Here is a 23,892-nt window from a genome sequence, read left to right on the forward strand (position 1 = left end):
GGGTGTGGAATGATGAGCTAAATTAATGTATGTAACCACACTTAGTTTTAAACCCCATCCCTTATGGTGTAGGAGGGGTGTCGAATATTGAACCCGCACTCCAATCTTCCGAAGCCGAAGCTTTACCGTTGGGTTACTCCCCCGCCTCTAACGAACCTTATGGAGTAGAGAAAGCAGAAGGTTAAGGGCTGCTACTACAGACTGGAGGGTTGCCAATAATTTTTTGATGTAGCCAATAAGGTTTCAAAAAAAGGCTTGGCGGGCACTCCCCCCCTTACACATTGCCAAGTTGAATGCTAGACTTCAATCCTAGTCAGCTGCAACCTATTACCCAACTTTTCAAAATAGTGGGCAGCCACTTGAGGCTACCCAAAGATGGGCTCCCCATTTCCCAACCAATCAAAATTTTCCCTTTTCAAATTTTTTGTTTTTTTGTGAACAACACTTTTTAAATGGGCAGCTATGAGTGTGTAACATGGGTGCCCATGTGTATTTTTGCATGCCCATGCTTTAGGCAATCAACTCAGGTGCCCCTCTAGTGTGCATAGGGCCTAACTCACATGACAAAATTATGAAGTAGCACACTAAATTTAATAAAGAGACAACAGCTTGAAGTAGGTACAAAAAGGACAGGCTGGATAGGGACCTGTTGTGTGTGCCTTCCAAGGTTAAAAAAGAGATGGGTGGTAGTAGTAGTGGACGGCTTAGATTCATCAGAGCTGATGATGGGCGGCCTAAAAATGATGGTTAATGTGCAGGACCAAAACTTGGCTTGTTGGGTGCCAGCTTGGCCTGGCAATTTTTTTTTTTTGCATAAAGAGGACCTGCTTGCGAACCTTTTGCCAGCAGGTCCCAGGTGGCTTTCTTTTATGTGCGGTGGCTTCATTCGTTTTTCTCCAGTTCAGAGTCTTCCCTCTTGTGTTTTTTGCAGGAGAGGAGAGGCACAAGCTTGTTGCAACTGCAGCTAGAGCAGATCTAAGGTAAGAGCTCCGCCTTCTCTCAGTAGCTCTTCGGTTTCTCTCGTGCGCCCAAACTTGGGTTTGATTTGCTACTTCTCCTCATCACGCCTCTGTGATGAAATGTAGATATTGGGCTCGTAGAAACCGGTTTACAGAGGCCATCGGATCAAACGGTTATGGGTTTTTGGGTAATCAAAATGGGTTCGTCCTGAAGGTGCCCAAAAAGTGGTCCTTGCGCGCGCCCAGAAATGGGTCCTGTGGTTGCCCAAAATGGGTCCTGTGGGTGCTCGAAATGGGTCTTGTGAGTACCCAAAATGAGTTCTGAGTACTCCAGAAAGACTCTGTTTTGGGTGCCCAGAAATGTGCTTTTCATCTTTGCCATCCGCAGAATGTTGCCTCAGATCCGAGTTTTCTTTTAGGGCCCTTCATCCATCAATGTAGCTCTCTACCCTCTCTACTCCTCTTTGTAGCTGATCCACTGGTTGCGCATTGAAACAAACAAGATCATGTAGCTCTGCCGTCCAGCTTGTTTTTTGCTTGGAACCCCCGGATATCGAATATACTGCTGCTTTTTGAACAGAGTCAACATTATTAGGATCAGAGAATCTTACTGAGGGCATGCGTTTATGCATGAACTGGCACCTACTGTTGGGTGCCCATGACACGAGTGTAGTATATGCTTTGCACGATGGAGTCCATGTTAAGCTTTGTGGTTAACTTTCATTGAGTTGAGCGTATCTGATATCCTTAACTCTGGAAAATGACCTGAAATTTTTATTGGTATGTACACGCTTCTGTATGTGTACATACACACTCATACACATGCAATGACAATTCTTGATTCAAAGATACAGACTCAGCACCTGTATATGCCTATATGCTCATGCATGTACACACACATGCCATGGCAGCAGTTGTTGATTCAAAGATAAAGACCCAGCACCTGTATAAGCCTATATGCTCATGCATATACAATATATGATATGTGCAGACACAGAAACATGTGTACTTACACACACAGCTGTTCAGTTGTTCTTTGGTATCTATTTCAATTTTCAAGTCCACCAATCACCAACCTTTGAAGGCACTGCTTTTGTGGAACTCTTGCTTGGTGTTCATGTATGAGGAGCCTTTATTGAGTTTCTCGCTTGGATGGTATTTGATGTGTTTTTCACTTAATGATCATCAATCTTCCTCTTCTGAACCAGAGTTCATCTTTTCGCTGGATAACCCGCTCCCCCTCTTCTTGCATATATTTGGATAATTGTTTGTGTTCTTGAATGGTAGTTAGTATATAGTGTGAGCTTTATGACCGGTGTACTGTGTGGAGGCTGTTAATAATGGTCCGTGTGATCTTGTAACCTACTTTGGTTTGTCATTATGAATCTAAACAAGATATTTTCTCTGTTATTTGCAGTTGATAAGATAAATTCAAACAAAATGGGGGACGCAGAGGAAGTTCAGCCTCTTGTCTGTGACAATGGATCTGGGATGGTCAAGGTATTGTAATATCAAACTCAGCCCCTTAATTCAGGCAGAAAAACACTGGTGCTCATTGCATGTGCACGTGTGTATGTTTTGGGGCAGGGTGGTGGTGGGGAGTTTGTATTAGAAATAAGTGTGCTTTTAGGCTGGCTATAAGACCATCCAGGATGCCTGCCAGGGATGAATCCTGTCCAATATGCTGCCCGGCGCATTGGCAGGGATTGTTGTGTAATGAACCTCAATACAAAAGCAATGACCATGTATCTTACTGATGGCAGGGCACACTTTTGGAGCATCTTCCAATCAATGATGACCATTTAATGCCCTTCTTTTAGAGTGTTGTTAACAGGTTGAACCTTACTTTCAGTGCTAGGTTGCTAATTGGGTGATTTTGTACAGGCTGGGTTTGCTGGAGATGATGCTCCACGGGCAGTATTTCCTAGTATTGTGGGTCGTCCTCGGCATACTGGCGTCATGGTCGGTATGGGACAGAAAGATGCATACGTCGGTGATGAGGCCCAGTCTAAACGAGGGATACTGACCTTGAAATATCCTATTGAGCATGGTATTGTAACCAACTGGGATGACATGGAAAAGATTTGGCACCATACCTTTTATAACGAGCTTCGAGTTGCCCCTGAAGAACATCCGGTCTTGCTTACTGAAGCCCCTCTCAACCCGAAAGCTAATCGAGAGAAGATGACTCAGATCATGTTTGACACATTCAATGTGCCTGCTATGTATGTTGCCATCCAGGCTGTGCTTTCCTTGTATGCCAGTGGAAGGACCACAGGTGGGGCATTCGGTCATACATATTTGAGTTGATGTGAGCTTGCTTCTATGGCCTTATAATGGCAGGGTTTGTTTTTCTCAATAATGAAGCTTACACAGAATTCTTGCAGGTATCGTACTGGATTCGGGTGATGGTGTTACGCACACTGTCCCCATCTACGAGGGCTATGCTCTGCCCCATGCGATCCTTCGTCTGGATCTTGCAGGTCGTGATTTGACTGATGCTCTTATGAAGATTCTTACTGAACGTGGGTATTCATTCACGACCACTGCCGAACGGGAAATTGTCAGAGATATGAAGGAAAAGCTAGCCTACGTGGCCCTGGATTTCGAGCAAGAACTCGAAACAGCAAAGAGCAGTTCCTCTCTCGAAAAGAGCTACGAGCTTCCAGATGGGCAGGTGATCACTATTGGTGCCGAGCGCTTCAGGTGCCCAGAGGTCTTGTTCCAGCCATCTCTCATTGGTATGGAAGCTGCAGGTATCCATGAAACTACATACAACTCCATAATGAAGTGCGATGTGGATATCCGTAAAGACCTGTATGGAAATGTGGTGCTAAGTGGAGGGTCTACCATGTTTCCCGGGATCGCCGATCGCATGAGCAAGGAGATTACTGCACTTGCACCCAGCAGTATGAAGATCAAAGTGGTGGCACCACCTGAGAGAAAATACAGTGTCTGGATAGGAGGTTCTATTCTGGCGTCACTCAGCACATTCCAACAGGTATTTTACTGCAATGATACACCTTATTCATAGGTCCATCTTTGAAAGAATTTGGACTCACCCAGCTTTGACTGTCCATAGCCTACCAGCAAGCACTTTGCGAACTACTGTGTGAAGGCCCTTAGATTACCAAGAGTCTAGTAACATTGTTCTTTTTTGTGCCTGTTTTGCAGATGTGGATAGCGAAGTCGGAGTATGACGAGTCTGGCCCCTCCATTGTGCACCGGAAGTGTTTTTAGATGAAGTAAATGCTTTCTGGGAACGGTTACCTTGTGGCTTTATCACAAAGTATTTTTTGTATTACCTGCTTAAGGGACTCATCACTGCTTGAGTACTGGAAGTGAGTTTTGTATATGAACTTTTATTGTTTTTAGTGGCACATATTTTGGTGTAATCAAATGATGCAAAATTTACTGATTTGGCTTAACTCTTCATTCAATTTCGGCAAATTTTTTGCCCCGTTTCACCCATTTTTATGTAATTTGGAAGCTACTCTACATAATATTCTAAAATTCTAACAGGTTGAGGTCTCCTCCAACCTTAATCTTGAAGGTGCCACAAAGCACCTGGAGCTTGTAGTTACCAAAGATGTGAAGGGCACCTTGACTGGAGTTTACCACATTGATTTACCTTGCGAATTGAGCTGTGATGATTGGTTGATGAAAAATTTGTGGTGGCTTTTTTAATGCATTATTGCACATGTTTGTCCATCATCCACATCTGCCTTGCCCTTAGTATGTAATTAGTCTTTTTTTGATTGTTGTTGTCTTTGGACAAGTGAACTTTAAGTTGTAGGTACATGCACTTTGGAGAGAAGTCTTGTGTGTCGGAGATGCAGAGCTTACATGGGTAGTGGGGATTGCAAGATGGAAAAAGGGATGCGAAGTTATCCCACATGCGAAGGCAATGTGGAAGATGTAAGGTTATACATAGTTCAAAGGGATCCCTCCTATCTTCGTCTCCCCTGAGCTTGTCTTTTGTGGAAAATTGGAGGGTTGGTTGGGCAAACAAGAGCCTCTTCAGGCTTATGTGAATGTGTTGGCCTCCAGAGGTGCTAGTGGCCCTCGCAAAAGGGGTATGTTAGGCATATATGTTGGCCATCCGTTCCTTCAATCATCAAAGTTACTCAGCATTTTTCATCTACACTAATTGGGATAATTTCGATACGGGATTCATAAAACATTGTAGCATTCACTATCTAACGTGTATGGGCCTTTATTGGGATTATGTCATGTTTACATGGTTCCTTTTTCCATGATTTACTAGAAATATTTTTTGGTCAAATATCCTCATTAATTTAGCTTAACTTTTCTAAGGGTGTCTATGGATAAAATTAGGATATGTGATCCCATGCTCTAAAAGTGTATTTTTTGTCCACAGCTATCCATATACTATTATTAAATGTTATTCTCATAACAAATTCTGTGAGCTATAGTATAAAACTATCGTCAAGTGCTTTTCCTCTTTAACTATGTCTAAAATAGGCATAGTATACACTTTTTTTACACACTAGGTGCAACCATATTAATATAATTTGCTTTATTAGGTTAAATCTAATGAAGTTTAGTGTTTAAAAACCAAGCGTCTTCTATGGGGAACTTAACATATATCCTATATATTAATTTGTACCTAATTAGGCACAAGAACTCTTAATTTGAGCATAGCTAGACATTATAACTCTTTTAATTTAGCCAAAAGTTCTTTTAGAAATTTGACTTGGGGGAAGAATTATTACGACAAGAAGATAAAAATCTTACAATTATTGAGTGTGGTATAAGTCCCCTAAAAATTTGCCAAAAGCATGTCTAAGGTTAATTTGCTAAGGTCTCTTGTATTTAATATTTGCTAGTCACTTGAACTAAGGTAGACACTACTATATGGTTATCTATGATCAATTTATTAGGTGGCTTAAAGACATGGTTATGATTTATTCATAGTGGGGCCTTTATTTGATTTAGACCATTAAAATTCACCTAGGTATAAAGAGACATGTGTTTCTCAAAAATTATTTTTCTAGTCTCTTTAATTCTTAGAAATTAAAGCGAAGTCATCAAGAGGGTATTAAAGTCCTGTCCTTTTCATAAAGAAATGCTTAGGGCCTAAGGTCAAAAGGCATCTATTTTGTTTATTGTTTTTTTTTTTGTAATTAGTACAGAGCCCAAAAATAACTAGGAAATATAACTTAAAAAGAAATAGAGAAACAATGGGCAAAAGGTATGAAATGTACTTCAAAAATTTGAATTTGAAAGCTTAGGCCACTTACATGTAGGTTGAGGCGTGCAAATGGATGTTGCATTGTGTGATGATGAAGACCCTCCATAGCTCTCAAAAATCCATGCCCTCCTTTCGGCCTTGGAATTAATGTCCTCCACAAGCTTCAAGGTGGAATAAATACTTAGTTTGACTAGCTTAGGGTGTACATAATGTGTAAGAGAAGTAATGTAGGTACTATAAGATAGTAATAGGCCAAGGTAAAAGCTAGAGGGGAATTAATACCATGCATGGAGAAAATGGGAGATTTGGCCCCGTTCATATAGCTTTCACCTCCCCTCGTGCATGAAATATAAGGTAGTAATAGGCCAAGGTAAAGCTAGAGGGGCATTAATACCATGCGTGGAGAAAATGAGACCCTTTATATAGCTTTCACCTCCCCTCATGCATGAACTTGACCCCATATAGTATAGCCTTCATAGGGGACTAGTTAAACTCACAAATACTCAAGTAAAAGGTGGCTTTACCAATACATGCTTAAGTCTAAGGTGGCTCTACTAAAATGAACTAAAGCTTCTCAAGTTTATCTAAGGCAAGTGAGCTTGACTTGGTAAAGCCACTTGCTAATTAAAACCATCAACTACCTACTCAAAAGAACCATGTGTGCAAGACCACTACCACTTGTCTAATTCCACTTGTATTGCTCAAACCCATGGTCTTCTAACCTTTTCCCCTTAAAACATAGTCTAATCAATTTATTTATCCAAGGTCAATTTTTAGTTTATTTTTACCAAGGGCTATTAACATTCTTGCCCATGTTGCTAGCCCTAGGATAAAACCCACCTTTTGATTTCAAATACGAGCTTATTTTTCCTTAAGTTTTATCATTAACAAGGTGCTTCTTCACATATTCTTATGTGCATATAGGTTTACGGACATCTATATGGGTCACAACTTAATTTTTATCGGGGCTAATAAATTTATATTTAGCTTAGCATTATTCTTTAATTTTTCTAAAACATTTGACCCATCTTTACACATCCCCAGGGTCATGTGGTGCACACACACACATAGTGCATTTGTGCACGTGTGTACTAATCTTATTTTCTAACCTTGTTAATTTTCATGGGTATATAAACCTTAGTATTTTGGGGTTAAAAATTATATTTGTGCACGTGTGTACTAATCTTATTTTCTAACCTTGTTAATTTTCATGGGTATATAAACCTTAGTATTTTGGGGTTAAAAATTATATTTTTAGTTAAATACAAGTTCTCAAATCTTTTTGCCTAGATGAGAGGATTTTTCCCCTTAGATGCGTATTCTCTCTCAACACATTTTCTTTCACTTCACCATTATACAATGTTGCCAATTTGGAGTAAAAAATGTTTTTATTTGATAATTTCTTTTTACACACGGATAGGAGGGATCTTACAGGTATCATGCCACACCATGGGAGGTGTGGCAAATCTTGATTTTCAAGATAGTTTCAGAGTCCAGACTCATGGTTTCGGGCCACTTCCCTTCATACTTGAGGGTGTTGGAGGTGCAAATCTCACATGGGTAGTAGGGATTGCAAGATGGGATGCCAAGTAATTCCACATACAAAGGCATTATGGAAGATGAAAGGATATATATAGTCCAAAGGGACCCCTCCTATCTTCAACTCCCCCAAGCTTGTCTTTTGTGGAAGACTGGTTAGGTAGAGTGGGACCTTCCTTTGCATACTAGAGCCTCCATAGGCCCATGCAGATGTGAGTACCTCCAAGGTTGCAAATCTCACATGGGTAGTGGGGATTGCAAGATGGGAAAAGGGATGCCAACAAGTAATCCCACATGCAAAGGCAATGTGGAATATGAAAGGGTATATATAGTCCAAAGGGGACCCTCCTACCTTTAACTCCCCCAAGCTTGAATTTTGTGAAAGATTAGAGAGTTTGATTAGTTAGATTGGGGACCTGTCTTAGCATACCAGAGCCTCCACAGTCCCATGCAAATGTGTGTACCTCCAAGGGTGCTAGCAGCCCTCGCAGAAGGGTCACATTGGGCACATATGTGTTGGCCCATGCAGATGTGTGTACCTCCAGGGGTGCTAGCGGCCATCATAGAAGGGTCACACTGTGCACATATGTTGGCCATCTATCTATGTCATTTGTGGTGTGGTATCATGACACATCATAGGCATTGTGGCAACTCGTGGTTTTCCAAGATCGGGACTTGTCCACTCATGGACAAGTCTCACTTTAAGCTGAGGCTTTTATGCGAGCTAGTTTCATTGACACTCATGCGCATAGTGACCCTCTATGTTGCACCTATAACACTTCACCTAATGAGACTTATGAGGCTCATTGTTAGTCTTTATATATGTATTTGGTTTATTCCCTTTTATAGGTATATCTGGCTTATTGCCATTCGCCTACTGATATCAAATCTGGGTCTTTCAATTGGTCTAGAAAAAGGATTGGTATCTAGGGTTTCTTGATCAAGATGAAACTAGTGTTTTAAGCTCCTTGGGAATACCATTTTTCTTCTCATAATTGATAGCTAAAGATATGGCGATGTTAAGAGAATCAGGATGAAACATATTCACTTCGGATCTAGTGGTAAGCTTCAAATATACTACAAACTTTCTTCTTTTCCTTTTTTTTCGCACTCCCTCTAAAGCTTGAAGCTACAACAAGGTTTGCAAAAATCTATCTACATAAGCAGATATATTCTTCTTCTCTAGCTGCAACAAGATTTGCCAAAATCTATCATCTTCCTTAAGATTGATTTTATGTTAATAGAAACCTTCATGTCTATCTCTACTACTGAAACCACATCTTCCTTAAGATTGATTTTATGTTGATAAGCTGTAACAAAGCTATTAATGCCATGTAAATAAGATGTAACAAAGATATTAATGCCATGTAAATAATCGTATGGGGGGCCAAAGGCCATGGATAAGTGCAAAAGGGACATTATGGAAGGGGCCAAGTATATAAGCCCATGGACTTGTTCATTTACTAACTTTTGGAATATACAATCTCTCTTGAAGCTAATAGCTCAAGGTTTCATGGTGGTAAGACTTTAAGATTTTCTCTCAATTTTGAGCAAGTTGGACCAAATTTTGACAGACGGACATGGTGTGGCCAAGTTTTGGTGTGTAATGGGCAAAGTTTGCAAGGTGTGGACCTGCACATCTTCTTCTCCTTCATCCCTCTTCACATTTTTGAAAGCTATGGTGATCGGGAGCAAGATTGATCACCAATGAGACATCTAAAGGAACCGTGGAGTTCAGTTGCAAAATTTTGATGCTTCAATGGTGAAAAATGATGCCGATTCACTATTTTCCCCTCCACAAATTCTTGTACATTTTGCTACATGAGTTTAGGTGATTTCCTCAACCTCTATCCACCATACTACTTTGGCTTGATTTCTTATGGTTTTTCTTCACGATTGAGACTGCAGTATGTGTGATGGCAATGTTTCTTGCTCAAAATAATGGGGAAAATGGGTGCATCTATCTCTTAGGGTTTCATGTGGGGAAATGAATGCATAGTTGCCATACTCTTCTTCTCCATGCTTTCCTCTTCCCAAATATGCCCTCAACGCTTGATTCTTGATGATAAATTTAGGATCATGGCCTCTTTTCAAAAAATAGGATTTCCAACAAACTTTTTCAAAAATTGGAGCCATAATCCTCTCTCCTTGTCTTCCTCTTCCCATCATATCACTATTGCTAAATTTGATTAACATAATTAGGGTTTCTCGGTAGAAATAGGGTTTGAGGAAAATCATTAGAAATTAGGGTTTACTTTTATTCCCTCTTTCCATATCTAGCTTGCCATAACTCTAATCATGTTCCAAACCATTCTACGAGGCTCCTTCATCAAGCTTAACATTGCATATGGAATAAGTTGAATTTGGGGATAAAGAGGGATTGCCAAAGCCTACGATTATGCTCATGTGATGCCATGGTGGGGGCATATATTGCAATTTGGTGTGTTTTGATCTATAGATGCCTATGGGATCAAGGAGTTATTGAAAGTAATGGTGAAATGAGCATGAGTCTATGCCATAGGATTATGCGAGCATGAGTTCATGCATTTGAAGTAAGTGGTTTAACCCTACCCACTTGAAAAAAAGTTCATTGTATTCTCTTTTCAAACTAGAATCTAGTTTGTGGTTGTGGAAGAGGAGTACCCATGGCCAGAGAGAAGTAAGAGGGAGCCATGGGGGAGCGTTTTCATGAATCCTCCTTGCCATGAGTGCCTTGGAAAAGTGGAGGATTAAGTGAGCTAGAGAGCAAGCGGTGAAAGTAGCTACATGATGGCATCAACTTCTTCTTCAATTGGTCAATTATCAATCAATGGCAATGATGGGACACATATATGATGTATACATTTGGTCATGTGCCTATGCTTGAGCACTACTGGACAAATCATTGGCATTGCAAATTGGTTGGGCATTGAGCTGCACTACATGTGGTTATACATGGTGGAAACATGTATACACGAGATGGTTGGGCATTGAGAGTTGGCCATTGTTTGGAAATTATATAGTTTTGGATGCCTATTACATGTGGCCCATAATCACGATGTAGGAAATTGAAATGTGCATCGATTTTAGGGGAAACTATAACGAAATTTTTGCGGTTTCTCTATGAACAGTTGAACTAATAATGTTTGATTCAGTTAAAAACCATGTGGACTGAATTGAAAGTGATTAGATAGCTTGGAAGCATACTTCATAAGCTTCGAGTCAAGTTATCGAGCATCAAAATCGGACTCCAAATTCTAGGTCAAATTGGTGGTTTTCTACCTCATGATGCGGGTCTTGGACAGCTTGATATGCAGATGGAATTTTTGAAATCCACATATTTGGATAATAGACGTCATAAGATTTCTATAGAGCTAAAGAGATCCAAAATCCGATATCATTTGAGGGGTTTCCCACTAGGAATAGGTTTTCAACCATGCCAAGGGGAAGACCAAAGAAGTTTTCGGAGGCATTACAAGATGCCAATGTTGAGTATGATAATGTGAATGCAATGGACGATGAGAATGTTGCCCTAGTGCAATTGGGTGATGGTGGCCAAAATGCCATGGACCAAATGGCATGCTAGAGAGGAGAATGAGGATACCTAAGGGGAGATGCCTAACAAAAACCCTCGAATGACTATAGAGATGCAATCAATGATAATGATGATGTGTTCTATGATGGATAGCTTCAACAAGAAAGAAGAGATGTTGATTGAAGGAATGATGAGTGAGATGTCTTCCCTTAGGAATGAGCTTAAAGGTGAAGGCATGCATCATTGGTGATAAATCCTCTCTATGGATACAACTCATGGTACATACGGATTGGCTTCTTCTTCTAGGAAGTATGAGGGAATGGCATCTCAAGCAAGGCAACCTGTGGGCATTTCCATTGGAAAAGCTAATGAGGGTGCTCATGCTAACAACAAGGATAACCATCCACCATCATCAAGGTCTATGGGAAGAGATCATCATCAAATGCCTTCTTCATTCCGGAATCATGTGGCCTTTGATTTGATGGCACTTGGAATGAAAGAAGACCTTCCACAAGGATGCATTCTGATAACACTAATGAAGATAGGGATGAATTCAGAGGGACGAAGGACAAAACACTTCTCACCAAGTTCAAAGGATAAAGAACTTCGAAATGTACTTTCAAGAGTTTGAAGAATGGATCAACAAGATGGATATGTACTTTCAGCTCAATCCATGGAGTGAAAGGGCAAAGGTCTATTTTGCAACTCTTTACCTTGAAGGATATGCTCACACCAAGTGGTGGAGACACATTTCTTCTCATGGTTTATGAGGTCACTACTTGGATATCTTTTATTAAAGATGAGATGAGGGATACATTTACATTGGAATTGCATAATAACGAGGTCATTGGTGCTTGGAATGATTTGGAACAAAGAGGGTTGAGTGTAAAGGAGTAATCATACCGGTTCCTAAAGCCTGCTTTGCATGTAGAAGGAGCACTGAGTGAGATGATTAAGTACATCAAGGGCTTGAAGTCTAGCATTGGTACGAATGTAAATGCTCAAAGGCCTTTATCTCTCAAAGAAGCAATGATGTTGGCTGAGATATATGAGGAGAAGTATACTCACAATCGGCAATACGAAGGTCTTCAAAAGGGTGATCCAACTCCCAGTTCTTATGTGAACCCTCCAAATAGTTCTACAATGGGATCTTCCATTCCAAGATATCCTATGTTTTATGGTAGGGATACAAAGCCGAAATTCAGATTTGGGAATGTATCTTCCAAAGGATCAAGTACATCAAGGGCTTGAAGTCTAGCATTGGTGTATGAATGTGAATGCTCAAAGGTCTTTATCACTCAAAGAAGCCATGATGTTGGCTGAGATATATGAGGCGAAGTATACTCACAATTGGCAATACAAAGGTCTTCATCAAAAGGGTGATCCAACTCCTAGTTCTTATGTGAAGCCTCCACATAGTTCTACAAATGGGATCTTCCATTCCAAGATATCCAACGGTTTATGGTAGGGATATAGAGCCAAATTTCATATTTGGGAATGTCTCTTCCAAAGGCCTGAGTGGAGATGGGAAGCCTTCAAGTGGTGTGACAAAGAGTAATGTGATCAAGGAGGAGATTCACATAAAGGAGCTTAAGAGCAAAGGCTTATGCTTCAAGTGTGGAGAGAGAGGTTATAGCTAGATCTCAAGAGAGAATTGGCTGAGAGATTAATAGTGCACAAAGGAAAGGATCCACAAAATGTCTTCACAAAGATTTGAAGATGATGACTAGTCACATCTCCATGTCACACATGAATGTGCAAAGTCACAAGGATAAACATCGTGTAGGTTGGCCACCACTCACACACATTGTTTTCACACACACACACACACATTGTTTTCACACACACACACACACACAGAAATGAGTCCTTGATAAATGAGAACTACATGGAGCTTGATCACAAGGCTTGAACTCACACAAGATCATTCACAAACACTTAGGCTATTATCCATTCACAAACACTTAGGTTATTCACAAACACTTAGGCTATTATCCATTCACAAACACTTAGGTTATTACCCTTGGGCCTTTATACCTTAGGACTTTACAAAGAAGCTTGATTTGGTGTTCAGAAACGCATTTGCATTTTTCCTCCCACACACACTCACAAAGAACACTCTCACCACATACAAAAGGATTTATAACTTTGCAAAGAGGTTATGTACTCACAGAAGCTATTGCTGAAAATTAGCAAGTCAAGGTGTGGTGGGTGATTGCAAAAGGCATGTGTGGTAAATAACTTGGCATTCAAAGGGTTACTGTTGTGATAGGATGCTCAAGGAAGATGGATTCTTCCAATGAAGTTTGCATCCAAGCTAGCTAAGTAAAGGCTGTTGTCATGCTGAAAGCCTGTGGTGACAAAGGACAGGGTCTTTCCTTGATCATCTTCAAGAAGATACAACAAGGGCTTCCCATCAGCTGCCACCTTCAGTAGCGCAGCCCTCTTGTGCACCGGATTGAGATGGCTCAGAATCCAAGGAAGCATTGCAACCACTCTCTTCATGAAGGGCGACTTGTGGACCATGTCCATCAAGGGGCTTCTGATCTGCAAATGAAGGGAGTTTGGTTAAATCTCTGCATTCCAAGGAGGTGCAGAGTTTGGAAATAAGAGTACTACAAGGTGGTCTAGTAGCTTAAAAAGTTGATGGGTTTTCCCTTAATTACCCAGAGCTGTGCTATCCAGTAGGTTCCATCACTGTTTCTGTGGATGTTGTCTGGCCCTCCCAACATTCCATCAATGAAGACCTCGGTTGTGCCTTGTCTCTCCCCTTCAAGCCAGTACTTTAAGCACCTAAATCTGGGCGCATCTCAAATAACATATTGTAAATGAATAATCTAAAAGTAGCATATTACAATATGCAAATAACATAAAAGTAGCATTTTATTACAATGAATAATCTAAAAGTAGCATATTCCAATGAATTTATAACATCCTACAATGAATAATCATGGCAAAACTTCTAGTCATATGATCTCTCAAAATATTTACAAATTATCGTTAAAGAAACCTCATGAAATGCTTTCATTTGTCACATGGATATTGCAAATAATGAACTCATGTGGAATTAATTAGATTGTTTGGCTCAACACTCCATCCATGATGATAACACACGTAGTTTTTTTTTTTTTTGGAATAATAATTGTTTGGTATACAAACTTGTCGTCCTATATGAATTGCTTTTGTTGGATGAATTGTGAGACATTTTCCTTTATTAAAAAGTAAGTAAAGTCAAGAGTCATCAACCCTTAGTATAATAGTAACCAAATGAAAGAAACTTCAAGGTTGGAATATGCATCTTTGTGGCACTACATACCTACTCAAGAGCATTTATACTTGCTTTAATTAAATGGTGTATAGAATTCAATTAATCAAAGTGCTAAAAGATGCATCAGTGCTAGAAAAGAACGTTTCTGTCAATCAATGATAAATAAAAACAAGATGTTTGTTTTTCCTTCAAAATCCTACTTTTCATTTGGTTTTATGATTGGGATTTCCAAACTCATAGGCAAGTTGGATTCTCTGTATAATAGGAAGTTAACATGGACACTAGGGTGGCTTTCAAAACATATTGCACATGGTGCATCTAATCCAAGCTGAGAGAGCATCCCAAGTCTTCCATTTATGGGCCACTTTTTTGATCCATGCATGCTGTTCTTATTTGATCTTTGTGCTCTAGGCTTTGGCTTTCATCTTTTGACCAAAGGCTTTGCCTTGTGAGTTGGACCAGTTTTGTAAAACCATCACCTATTTGATATTGTAGGATGTGGGCTAGTAAATGATAGTGGAATCAACTGCCCTTCTTAACAAGCTATAGTTACTCAAGATAATTGTACGGAGGGTACTTTTGTCTTTAGCTAATTATAGGAAACCAGGGTCATGTGTGAGAAGGCCCATAGTCATCAAGGTAAGATTGCATTGCCATTATATATCCATAGTCCATCCACACTTGTTGCCTTGCTATATGTCATTCCATCTTTGAATTCCTTTCTTATGAAGCTTCATAGCTTTATTAAGGTTGAGGAGGGCTAGTTGTTTCCCTTGTCTTTATTTAGCCATAGGACACCAAATTGACTCTCCCAGAGATGGCATCTCTAGTGAGAGCATGCTGGCCTTTCCATGCCCAAATTCTAATATTTACCTCCCTTCCATTTTCTAGCCATTCCATGCAGTGTTTAATTTTGTGCCAAAGGGCATGTGAGAAAAGTCTATCTTTCTAGTTTAGCACAACCCATTTACACCTAAAAGCCCATGAGGCTTCCTATTCCATCCCTTAGTCATGATTCTCCATGGTTCCATGTCATACATCTGTGTAATCCATTTACAAGGCCTTTGCTTGTACGTCCGAGGAGAGACTGATTCCCCCTTCTTCCTTAGGGCATTTTCCCAAGATATGGAGTGTCATTTATGTCCATCTCCAAAGGTCTAGAGAAAATATTCAAACAAACTTTTCCACGTTAGCCCACTGACTTTTTCCAAAACTGCACACCAAAGCTATGAAAACATAGGTTGTAAAGGATGTGTGTGTTAACTGGCAAGCTGGGCAATGCTCCAGCAAATACTATTTTTCTATAGATTCTCATAGAACCAATTGAATCTTTGCTTCTTAGAGGTATCAACTCCTATAGGATAGCCTTTCTAGGCTTGGACCACACCTTGATCATAAAAAAATCATCCCCAAGAAAACCTACATTTTATTTCAATGGCAGTGGTGGCCCATACTTTGGCATATCTATTGTTGCTTGTAGAGAGAAAGATTAGCACTCAGATGTGCTAAAAAACTATGTACTAAGTCAAATATTTCACAATGAGTCAGATATTTCACAATGTCTATAGGAGGGATTGTCCACTAAACATTATCAATAAGGAAAATTTGATTAAGCCTAGAAATCTTCTAGTCACAACCAACCTCTTGAGTGTTCCATGTCAACATGTTTAACCTCTTGTGACACTATATATCCTTACTAGTATTTGACCTATCTTTTCCATATTAAGGTCTCCTAAAGTAACTACATCTCTACCATGCATACCTTAGTTGTTCTCATAATGTGGCTTAAGCACATGACTTATTAGTGGTGGGTTAGTGGCTTAAGCATACGACTTATTAGTGGCTACACAAATCGAGAGGCGATAGGTTCGTGTCGCTAGTGAAATTTTCTTTAATAACAGAAAATCATGTTTATTTTATCTAAATTACATGCATGCATATGGTGTCTATGGCTCTCCATCCCCCCCCCCCTCTCTCTCTCTCACACACACACATGTCCCTCTCTCCTTTGTCGTATTGCATTGTGGGGTAGTACATGTGGCTGAGAGGACTTGAATTATGAAGGATATATATATATATATATATATATATATATATATATATATATATATATATATATATATATATATATATATGTATGTATGTATGTATGATGAAAAAGCATATAATAGTGATCCATGGTCCATCATATAATATTAAATACAATATTGATCCATGGGTTAACAAAGGATTGATGACTTTTAGTAGTTATTGTGCTTACTATCCAACCTTATTGTTTTCTAGCTTAGCCTTGATCTCTAGGGTTTCAAGGAAAAGCAAGCACTCCGAAGAGTGGTATTGGAAAGAAACCTTGGCTTTTGTAGTTTAGTACATCCCTACTTATGATCCTTCTAGCTATGTTCATGAGGTATGGTTCTTGTTAATCCCATTTTGGGTTAACTAAGCATCTCTTCTCTACACATGAGAGATGGCTTATAATAAGTGTCATGAATGACACTATAAGATATTGTATTATGAGAAAAGCTAGCCAATGATGACCAAGCTTATAATAAGTTTTTAGGCACCTGAGTGTGAATAAGGGCCTGATGTATATAAGTAACTTTATCTCACAATCAAAGGACAATCCCCCTTTGCGCCACTTGAGTCTTCCTTGTCCACTTGCTTTCTTATATACTAATCTTATGAGAGAGAGAGAGTTGATAGTAGTATATATGATTCTTGGGCATGTCCCTCTTGTTCATTGTGTGGGAGTGAGAGCCCTTGTGGGGTGTATGCAGAGCTCCTCGAGGTGATAATAGGGAGAGGGATTTGAAGGAGAAGAAGCTAGTAGTGGAGCTTGGAGTCTTCAAGAGATACAAGCTAGAGACTCAATAAGTCTGCAAGATAATTTAAGGTAAGAATAACTCATTGTTTGAGCATAATTGCAAGGGGTTATGCAAGTCATAACATTTTTGGCACCGATGCTAGGGAGGCAACCGATTCTTTTTCTACTCCCCATTGCCCCCTCAAGTTCTTTTCCCAAAACATGGCTTCTTTGAAGCAATGTGTATGGTAGAGAATTGGATAAGGTTGAGAGAGTAGATGAAAAAGGAATAAAAAATTAGTGTTTTTTATATTTTGGTTGATGTTTTGGATTTTTAGGAAAGAAAAAACACAAAAACTATCATTTGCATTCTACATTGCTAAACCTATGAAATCATGCTGTGATTATGCAAGATCTGCCACCTCATATTCTGTAAATTTTCCTTTTAAAAAAATAGAAAAAATAGGAGCCATTGGATCCCATTACATCATTTCTCATAGAATTGAATGTGCAAGGGTCCATTCGGAAACATCTAAGCAAGAAACACTCAGATCTTTACCCCAGATAGTTTGTCCAAGTACAGAAGGGACAAGGAACCCAAGAGAACTTTAGGTCCCTTGATGGAATAAATTGTGAAAGGATCTAACTTTGAGTTTGAGATAAAGAAAGACCTATTCAATCAAATGTTCACTAAGGGGGAATAGCTCTCTCCCATGGAATCAACCATTCCTAAACATGGATCTCTGGAATTTGACAATTACTCAAACCATTCACTTATTACGAACTCCCTTTCTTGAAAAATCAAGATGCTAATAGGACCAATGATAAGAGAAAACCGATGCCATTGTGGAGGAATTTAAAGAAATAGGTAGAGGGAAGAATCCAATCTCTAGACCATGGGTTGATGACAATATACCAACACCTATCAAAGAGGATTTGAATATTGTTGGAGAAGTAGAACTGCTACCATAACTTGCACAAATTCTAGTAAACCAAGGTTGAATTATTCTCATAGAAAACACATTATATGGATGGTATTATTAATTTGTTTGGAAATGATTCTGATACCAGAAAGAGAGCTACAATAGTGTAACTCTATGAGGCACTATAGACAAAGCAGATTACACAAAAGAGGAATATTTGTTATGCTTCTCTTCCTTCGAACGATTTTTGTGAAAATTGTATGCATCTATTAGAAATAGATGTGACGGGAAAGGTAGGAACAAAATATGTTACAATAGAAGATCCTAACCCTCAATCATGATACTTTGTAGCATTTACTTTCTTGTACAAAACTTAATAGTAGAACCTATGTAACATGAAATCAAGTGAAAAAACAAAACAAAATGAAGAAAGATTTTGGTGCTTACTTCCAAGTCTCGCACACTATAAGATAGTCCTCATCTTTTGACACTTCGACACCATTTCCAAATGCCAAGTCCTTCAAAACAACTGTTGTTTGTCCACTTATTGGATCATATCTCAAAAGTCGAGCATGAGGCCGAGCCTCTATTACATCAAGGAACCATTGATCATAGCCAAATTTGGTACTGGCATCTGTGAAGTAGATTACCCCTCCTCTTGTTACTACAAGCTCATCTACAAATCTATACAAAACAAAGCTTAAGGTTACAATGCATCCTCAAATAAAAACCATTTTTTCTAGATTCTATTTCATGTAACATGATGGTTTGAAAAGACAAAAGAAGCATGTGACCAATTAGTTTAGAGAAAGAAAGAATCCATTAGTAATATACATACCTAGCTATTACTAGATTTAGATGATTGATATAATTATGAAAAAAATAAGTGATGATTGTAAATATAAAGTGTGGATTAATTAATTCAAAGAGATACGTCAATTTATTTTTTACAAATGCTATTTTTTTACACTTTGTTATTAAAGGTGTGGAATGCAACTTCATGAGGTTATGGACTAGTAAACCATTCTATTTAAAAAGAAGGCTAGAGAACCATAAAATATTAAAAGGTATTCTCAACCCTACCATTATTTCAAAATATCCACATTACATTTAAATTATCATCATAAGGCATGTGGTAGCAACATAGCATAAGTTCATAATCTTGGTTTATAAAACCAAGCAACATTTCTCACAACTACCTAAACAATTATTTTACATGTAACTAGAACTTGCTTTTTGTACTTATTAAGATAAATGATGTTAGACTTAGTCACCCATTATTAAAATTTTACGACTATTAAAATAAATTATTAAAGTAAAATATTTCACAATATCTTTAGCCTACAATTTGTGTTTATTTTATGTGCTTTTTATATGTGTAAGTGATATACTTATTCTTATCATTGTATAATATACATTAGTATAATAATTTTAATATTATATTATATCAATGTTTAAGCTATATAGTTTTTTTATTTATCAGTTAGTCTATATTGATATAATTGTGTTACTTATATTGAATCTATTTTTACTTATATTATTTATTATATTTTAGTGAGAATTTTATGACTTGAATTTTATATTTACTTTAATATTATAAATGTTATCATCTTAAATTTGTGCCATTTTCTAGTACATTTTAAATGTATTGTTTTAATTCTATTTTTATTTTTTTAATTACCTATATACTACTAATTATGCTCCTTGCAACTATGGTTACTATCAGTTATACTCTATTCTACAACTACCATATTCCATACATTGTTATATTAGACTTACGTCCCTTGAAACCAAAAACCTACCCTGATTGTGGCTACTCTACATAATCCAACACCTAAGCTATAAACCATTCATCTTACCCCATAAGCAAATTGGTGCATACTCCTTTTAATACCTTAATGAATCTTGATAATAAAAAGATATGCTTTGTACTATGTTACTACTTCAACAAAATATTATCTTGACCCTAAAATCCTACAACCTATCCTACATACATGAGAGCCCACCCTTCTTCTTTTGAGAGCCCACCCTTCTTCTTTACCAATATTTTCATTCATGAGGCATCACACATCAACACACATGCAATTTCAAATTACAACTTCTAAAACCTTCTAAACATTCAATTCCCATATCTCTTAGCCTTTTGTCCTCAAACTCCTCCAAATCAGCTCCAACTTCATGCAAATGCACTAATCATATGCAAATACTAATTGGGAATTCCCCCAAAATCAAGCACCCATCTCCTAACACTTTAGTATAACACATTTGTATGCACTTTAGTATATACTAGATACTCATGAACCGATTGTGAAATAGAGGCATAACATGCATTGCCATCATGTGGCAGGAGGTCCATAGATCTATGCATGCGAACATCTTAACCTACTATCTTGGCAAAATGCTGACAATATTAGTATGTAGAAAGAGATGGCATTTATTTTATGAAATATTACTTTAAATGAGCCAATCTACCCTCTCATGTGAAGACTTAATAAATCACTCTTGTTTGCAATGAAGTCTCTTACAATAAGCAAAAGATTTGATGTAGGATCCTTTCACTAGCTAAAAAGATGCAAATGACTAAATTAGTTGGTATCCATCCATGGTTTAGTAGGGGACTGTTTAGATATCTCCCCTATGAGTTTTTCACCACCATGAGACCTCAAAGCCCAAAAAAAAAACAAAAAAAAAGTTCATAAAAAAGAGGACAAGCACGTACTCCAACATAAATTCCATTCTTAAGGCACCTTGTTCAAAAACTAAAGGAGTATATGCAGAGTGAGCACACAAAACAGAGCCTTGTTGCTTTTTGGGAGAGCTAAATATTACCTGTATGGAATACCATCAACTTCATTTGAGAGGATTGTAACATTGCCACTTGTGACTCTCAACAAGCCCTGTACAATGAACAAAAGGTGCATGCACCTTGACAAGTTAGTGCCAACAACATGCACACACACGTGTACGTGTGCACGTGCGCACGTACGTGCGTGCACACGTGTCCGCACATGCAAAGATGTGCACGTGCACGTACGCGCATGCACACGTGTCCGCACATGCAAGGATATGCCATTAAAGAATTTGACTTCAAGTAGAAAAGATTTCAAATATGCAAATCACCGTGCTTGGCTCTAGAATGAGGATCTCCTCCTCCTCTTGTTGGGAGCCAACTCTTAATCCTAGTGGGCGTCCTCCAACATAATTCCATGCTTCCCATGTCCCATTTGGCCACATCCGCCATATCCATCCATCATGTGTAGCCGTGTAAAGCCTTCCCTCTGTGTCAAAGGCTATGTCTTCTGGCCCGAAAAACAACCCCTCCCCAAGTTTCTCCACAGTCTATCCAACAATCATACATATCAAGTCAATAGATGCAAGCTTAATGCACAATTAAGCATCATAACCATGCAATGAAATCAATGCGTAGTACAAGCTTAATGACCCTGTATTACAATTAATCATCATCATAACCATGCAATGCAATCAACGCGTACAAGCTTAATCATCCTGTCAATAAGCTTCTCGTATATCACAATTAATCATCAACAAAGAAGCTTAATGCACAATTAATAGTCATAACCATGCAATGAAATCAACGCGTAAAAAGCTTAATGATCCTGTATTACAATTAATCATCATAACCATGCAATGAAATCAACGTGTACAAGCTTAACGATCCGTATATCACAATTAATCATTATCATAACCATGCAAGAAATCAACGTGTACAAGCTTAATGATCCTGTCAATAAGCTTCTCGTATATCACAATCAATCATCATCATAACCATGCAATGAAATCAACGTGTGCAAGCTTAATGATCCTGTCAATAAGCTTCTCTTAATCATCGTAACCATGCAAGAAATCAACGTGTACAAGCTTAATGATCCTGTCAATAAGCTTCTCTTAATCATCGTAACCATGCACGTGTACAAGCTCGCTTTTTGCCTTCTTCTCCAAGCATTTAAGAGAATCAGCAAGCGCAGGATTGATCTATCATGCTTAATTATGCTCTTATATAAGCTTTCAAACAAAACAATTTGCAAGCTTCAAAGATTAGACGACAATATGTTTGCATTAAACAAGTAAAGCCATTAATTAATTTACCTGTAGGACTGTTTTGGACGCATAAACGCCATCAAAATCACGATGAAAGGGGGGGAGATGAAGGGGGAGAGGATCAACAGGAGAATTCTTCAGAAGAATCTGCACGAGGAAAGAGGTGGAAACGACAACGAGCACACCAGAGAGGGTAAAGGTTAGAGTTGGGGCCATGGCTATGGAGGGTAAAGGTTAGAGTTAGGGCCATGGCTATGGAGGGTAATTAAGCTTTTTCAGCTGCTGTTTCTCCTTTTGTCACACTCGTAATCCCGTCTGTCTTGCAGTCCGCACGGCTTCGATTGCAGCCTCACATTTTACTTCCTTCTTGAAAGGCCTTTAAAAAGATTCTCTCTCTCTCTCTTCAAGACATTATTACTGAGCTATCGGGCTCTAGAGTTGTAAATATATTCTCTAGCTCATCAATAAGTGCTAAATGCGTGCCATCTTGCATGTCTTGGTCTAAGCTGAGCCACTCCCCTCGTACAAGTCGCCACCTCCTATACTTGAAGAGAATGCACAAAGTTTGTCTTGCAATGAAGTACATGTCATAAAAAATAAATAACCAACATAAAAACAACAATCAACAATCAACAACAACAAAAATCAATGATCGGTGTCTTGCAATGAAGTACTTATGAATAAAAACTATAAACAATCAACATCAGTGTAATCTTACCTAAAGGTAACATCTGACACAATGATTCTACACTCAATGATATCATCATCTCTTTAGATGACATGACTCACCTAGTAACAAAGTCATCCAATCCTCAGATGCACACTTGCATTGATACATAATCTTAGTTTTCTTTACTACTTCACATGATCCAAACAAATGTGCAAACAAACTAACTGGAAAAAACCAACTTAGATGCACATCTCTAGAGCTAGAGTTTCATGGCAGCATGAACATCAGTTTTTATCTTTACCCTACATGTTGCTGACATGTCTAAGCTAGGATTATACCATTCCTGGCTAGACAACGGTGGTAATGGAATGTACTCCAAACTATGTCTCTCCATAACATATGTGGAATCATAAAAGTAAACATTCTGAGATGCCAATTTGCTTGCACTCTTGTTGTCATAGATCAAGGCACCTATCTCTGCATGTAAAACATTTAGCTTTCCACTTAAGCACTCTACATTTTACCATTCATGCAGAGTTGATGGATATAAAGGTGCAAGCAACAAACATGCTTGTATTAAAACTCTATCTAATAACCATGGACTACTCAAAGCACAAGAACACAAAGCATAGAGATATAAACTTACTATTAGGCTTATGTCTCGCACTGAAGTTGTCATGACGCACTTGAATCTCTTTGTGCATATAAACATGTTGAATGAAAGCCTCTATTATTGTACCATTGGTGCGTCTCCTGAACTCTATGATTCTACCTTTCCATTGTTTATTGGGTCTGTTACATCTTTGAGCTTGACCTTGAAACTCCCACGAGTATTTGGTCTCATTAAAATCCAATTTAACTTACTCTGTTGATCAAGGATCCAATAACCTTCATCATCTCTCTTATTAAACACCTCCACTATTTGAATCTTACTAATATTCC

The 23,892-nt window shown here is 38.5% G+C and overlaps 2 protein-coding genes across 3 annotated transcripts; one reads left to right on the plus strand and one right to left on the minus strand.

Moving 5' to 3' along the window:
- Nucleotides 1-845: 845 nt before the first annotated feature.
- On the plus strand, nucleotides 846-4,377 carry LOC147621507 (actin-like). 2 transcript variants are annotated; one of them, XM_086824267.1, is made up of 6 exons: nucleotides 924-980; nucleotides 1,086-1,147; nucleotides 2,377-2,459; nucleotides 2,844-3,237; nucleotides 3,347-3,960; nucleotides 4,134-4,377. In XM_086824267.1, exons 3-6 carry the CDS (start codon nucleotides 2,400-2,402, stop codon nucleotides 4,197-4,199), a joined length of 1,134 nt encoding a protein of 377 aa, XP_086680393.1. In that variant the 5' UTR covers nucleotides 924-980; nucleotides 1,086-1,147; nucleotides 2,377-2,399; the 3' UTR covers nucleotides 4,200-4,377. The 2 variants fall into 2 exon arrangements, with proteins under 2 accessions (XP_086680394.1, XP_086680393.1); XM_086824268.1 differs by lacking the exon at nucleotides 1,086-1,147 and having other exon boundaries at nucleotides 846-980.
- An 8,917-nt stretch (nucleotides 4,378-13,294) lies between these two features.
- On the minus strand, nucleotides 13,295-22,639 carry LOC147621508 (protein STRICTOSIDINE SYNTHASE-LIKE 4-like). Its single transcript, XM_086824269.1, has 6 exons — nucleotides 22,329-22,639; nucleotides 21,342-21,560; nucleotides 21,051-21,118; nucleotides 18,669-18,905; nucleotides 13,894-14,026; nucleotides 13,295-13,774 (listed from the first exon to the last, which is right to left on the minus strand). Exons 1-6 carry the CDS (start codon nucleotides 22,494-22,496, stop codon nucleotides 13,505-13,507), a joined length of 1,095 nt encoding a protein of 364 aa, XP_086680395.1. The 5' UTR covers nucleotides 22,497-22,639; the 3' UTR covers nucleotides 13,295-13,504.
- Between the last annotated feature and the right edge of the window lie 1,253 nt (nucleotides 22,640-23,892).

Source organism: Cibotium barometz, chromosome 30, assembly GCF_041138505.1.
Source record: "Cibotium barometz isolate CiBa-2024 chromosome 30, ASM4113850v1, whole genome shotgun sequence".
Lineage (NCBI taxonomy): Eukaryota > Viridiplantae > Streptophyta > Polypodiopsida > Cyatheales > Cibotiaceae > Cibotium > Cibotium barometz.

Excerpts from the sequence above, each read along its gene's own strand:
- LOC147621507 (XM_086824268.1), top strand. The coding sequence starts at position 2,400 with ATGGGGGACGCAGAGGAAGTTCAGCCTCTTGTCTGTGACAATGGATCT. Across the intron at positions 3,238-3,346 it reads TGCCAGTGGAAGGACCACAG|GTATCGTACTGGATTCGGGT; the intron begins GTGGGGCATTCG and ends GAATTCTTGCAG. Across the intron at positions 3,961-4,133 it reads CACTCAGCACATTCCAACAG|ATGTGGATAGCGAAGTCGGA; the intron begins GTATTTTACTGC and ends CCTGTTTTGCAG.
- LOC147621508 (XM_086824269.1), bottom strand. The coding sequence starts at position 22,496 with ATGGCCCCAACTCTAACCTTTACCCTCTCTGGTGTGCTCGTTGTCGTT. Across the intron at positions 21,561-22,328 it reads CGTCCAAAACAGTCCTACAG|ACTGTGGAGAAACTTGGGGA; the intron begins GTAAATTAATTA and ends ATTGTTGGATAG. Across the intron at positions 21,119-21,341 it reads TCATTCTAGAGCCAAGCACG|GGCTTGTTGAGAGTCACAAG; the intron begins GTGATTTGCATA and ends TTCATTGTACAG.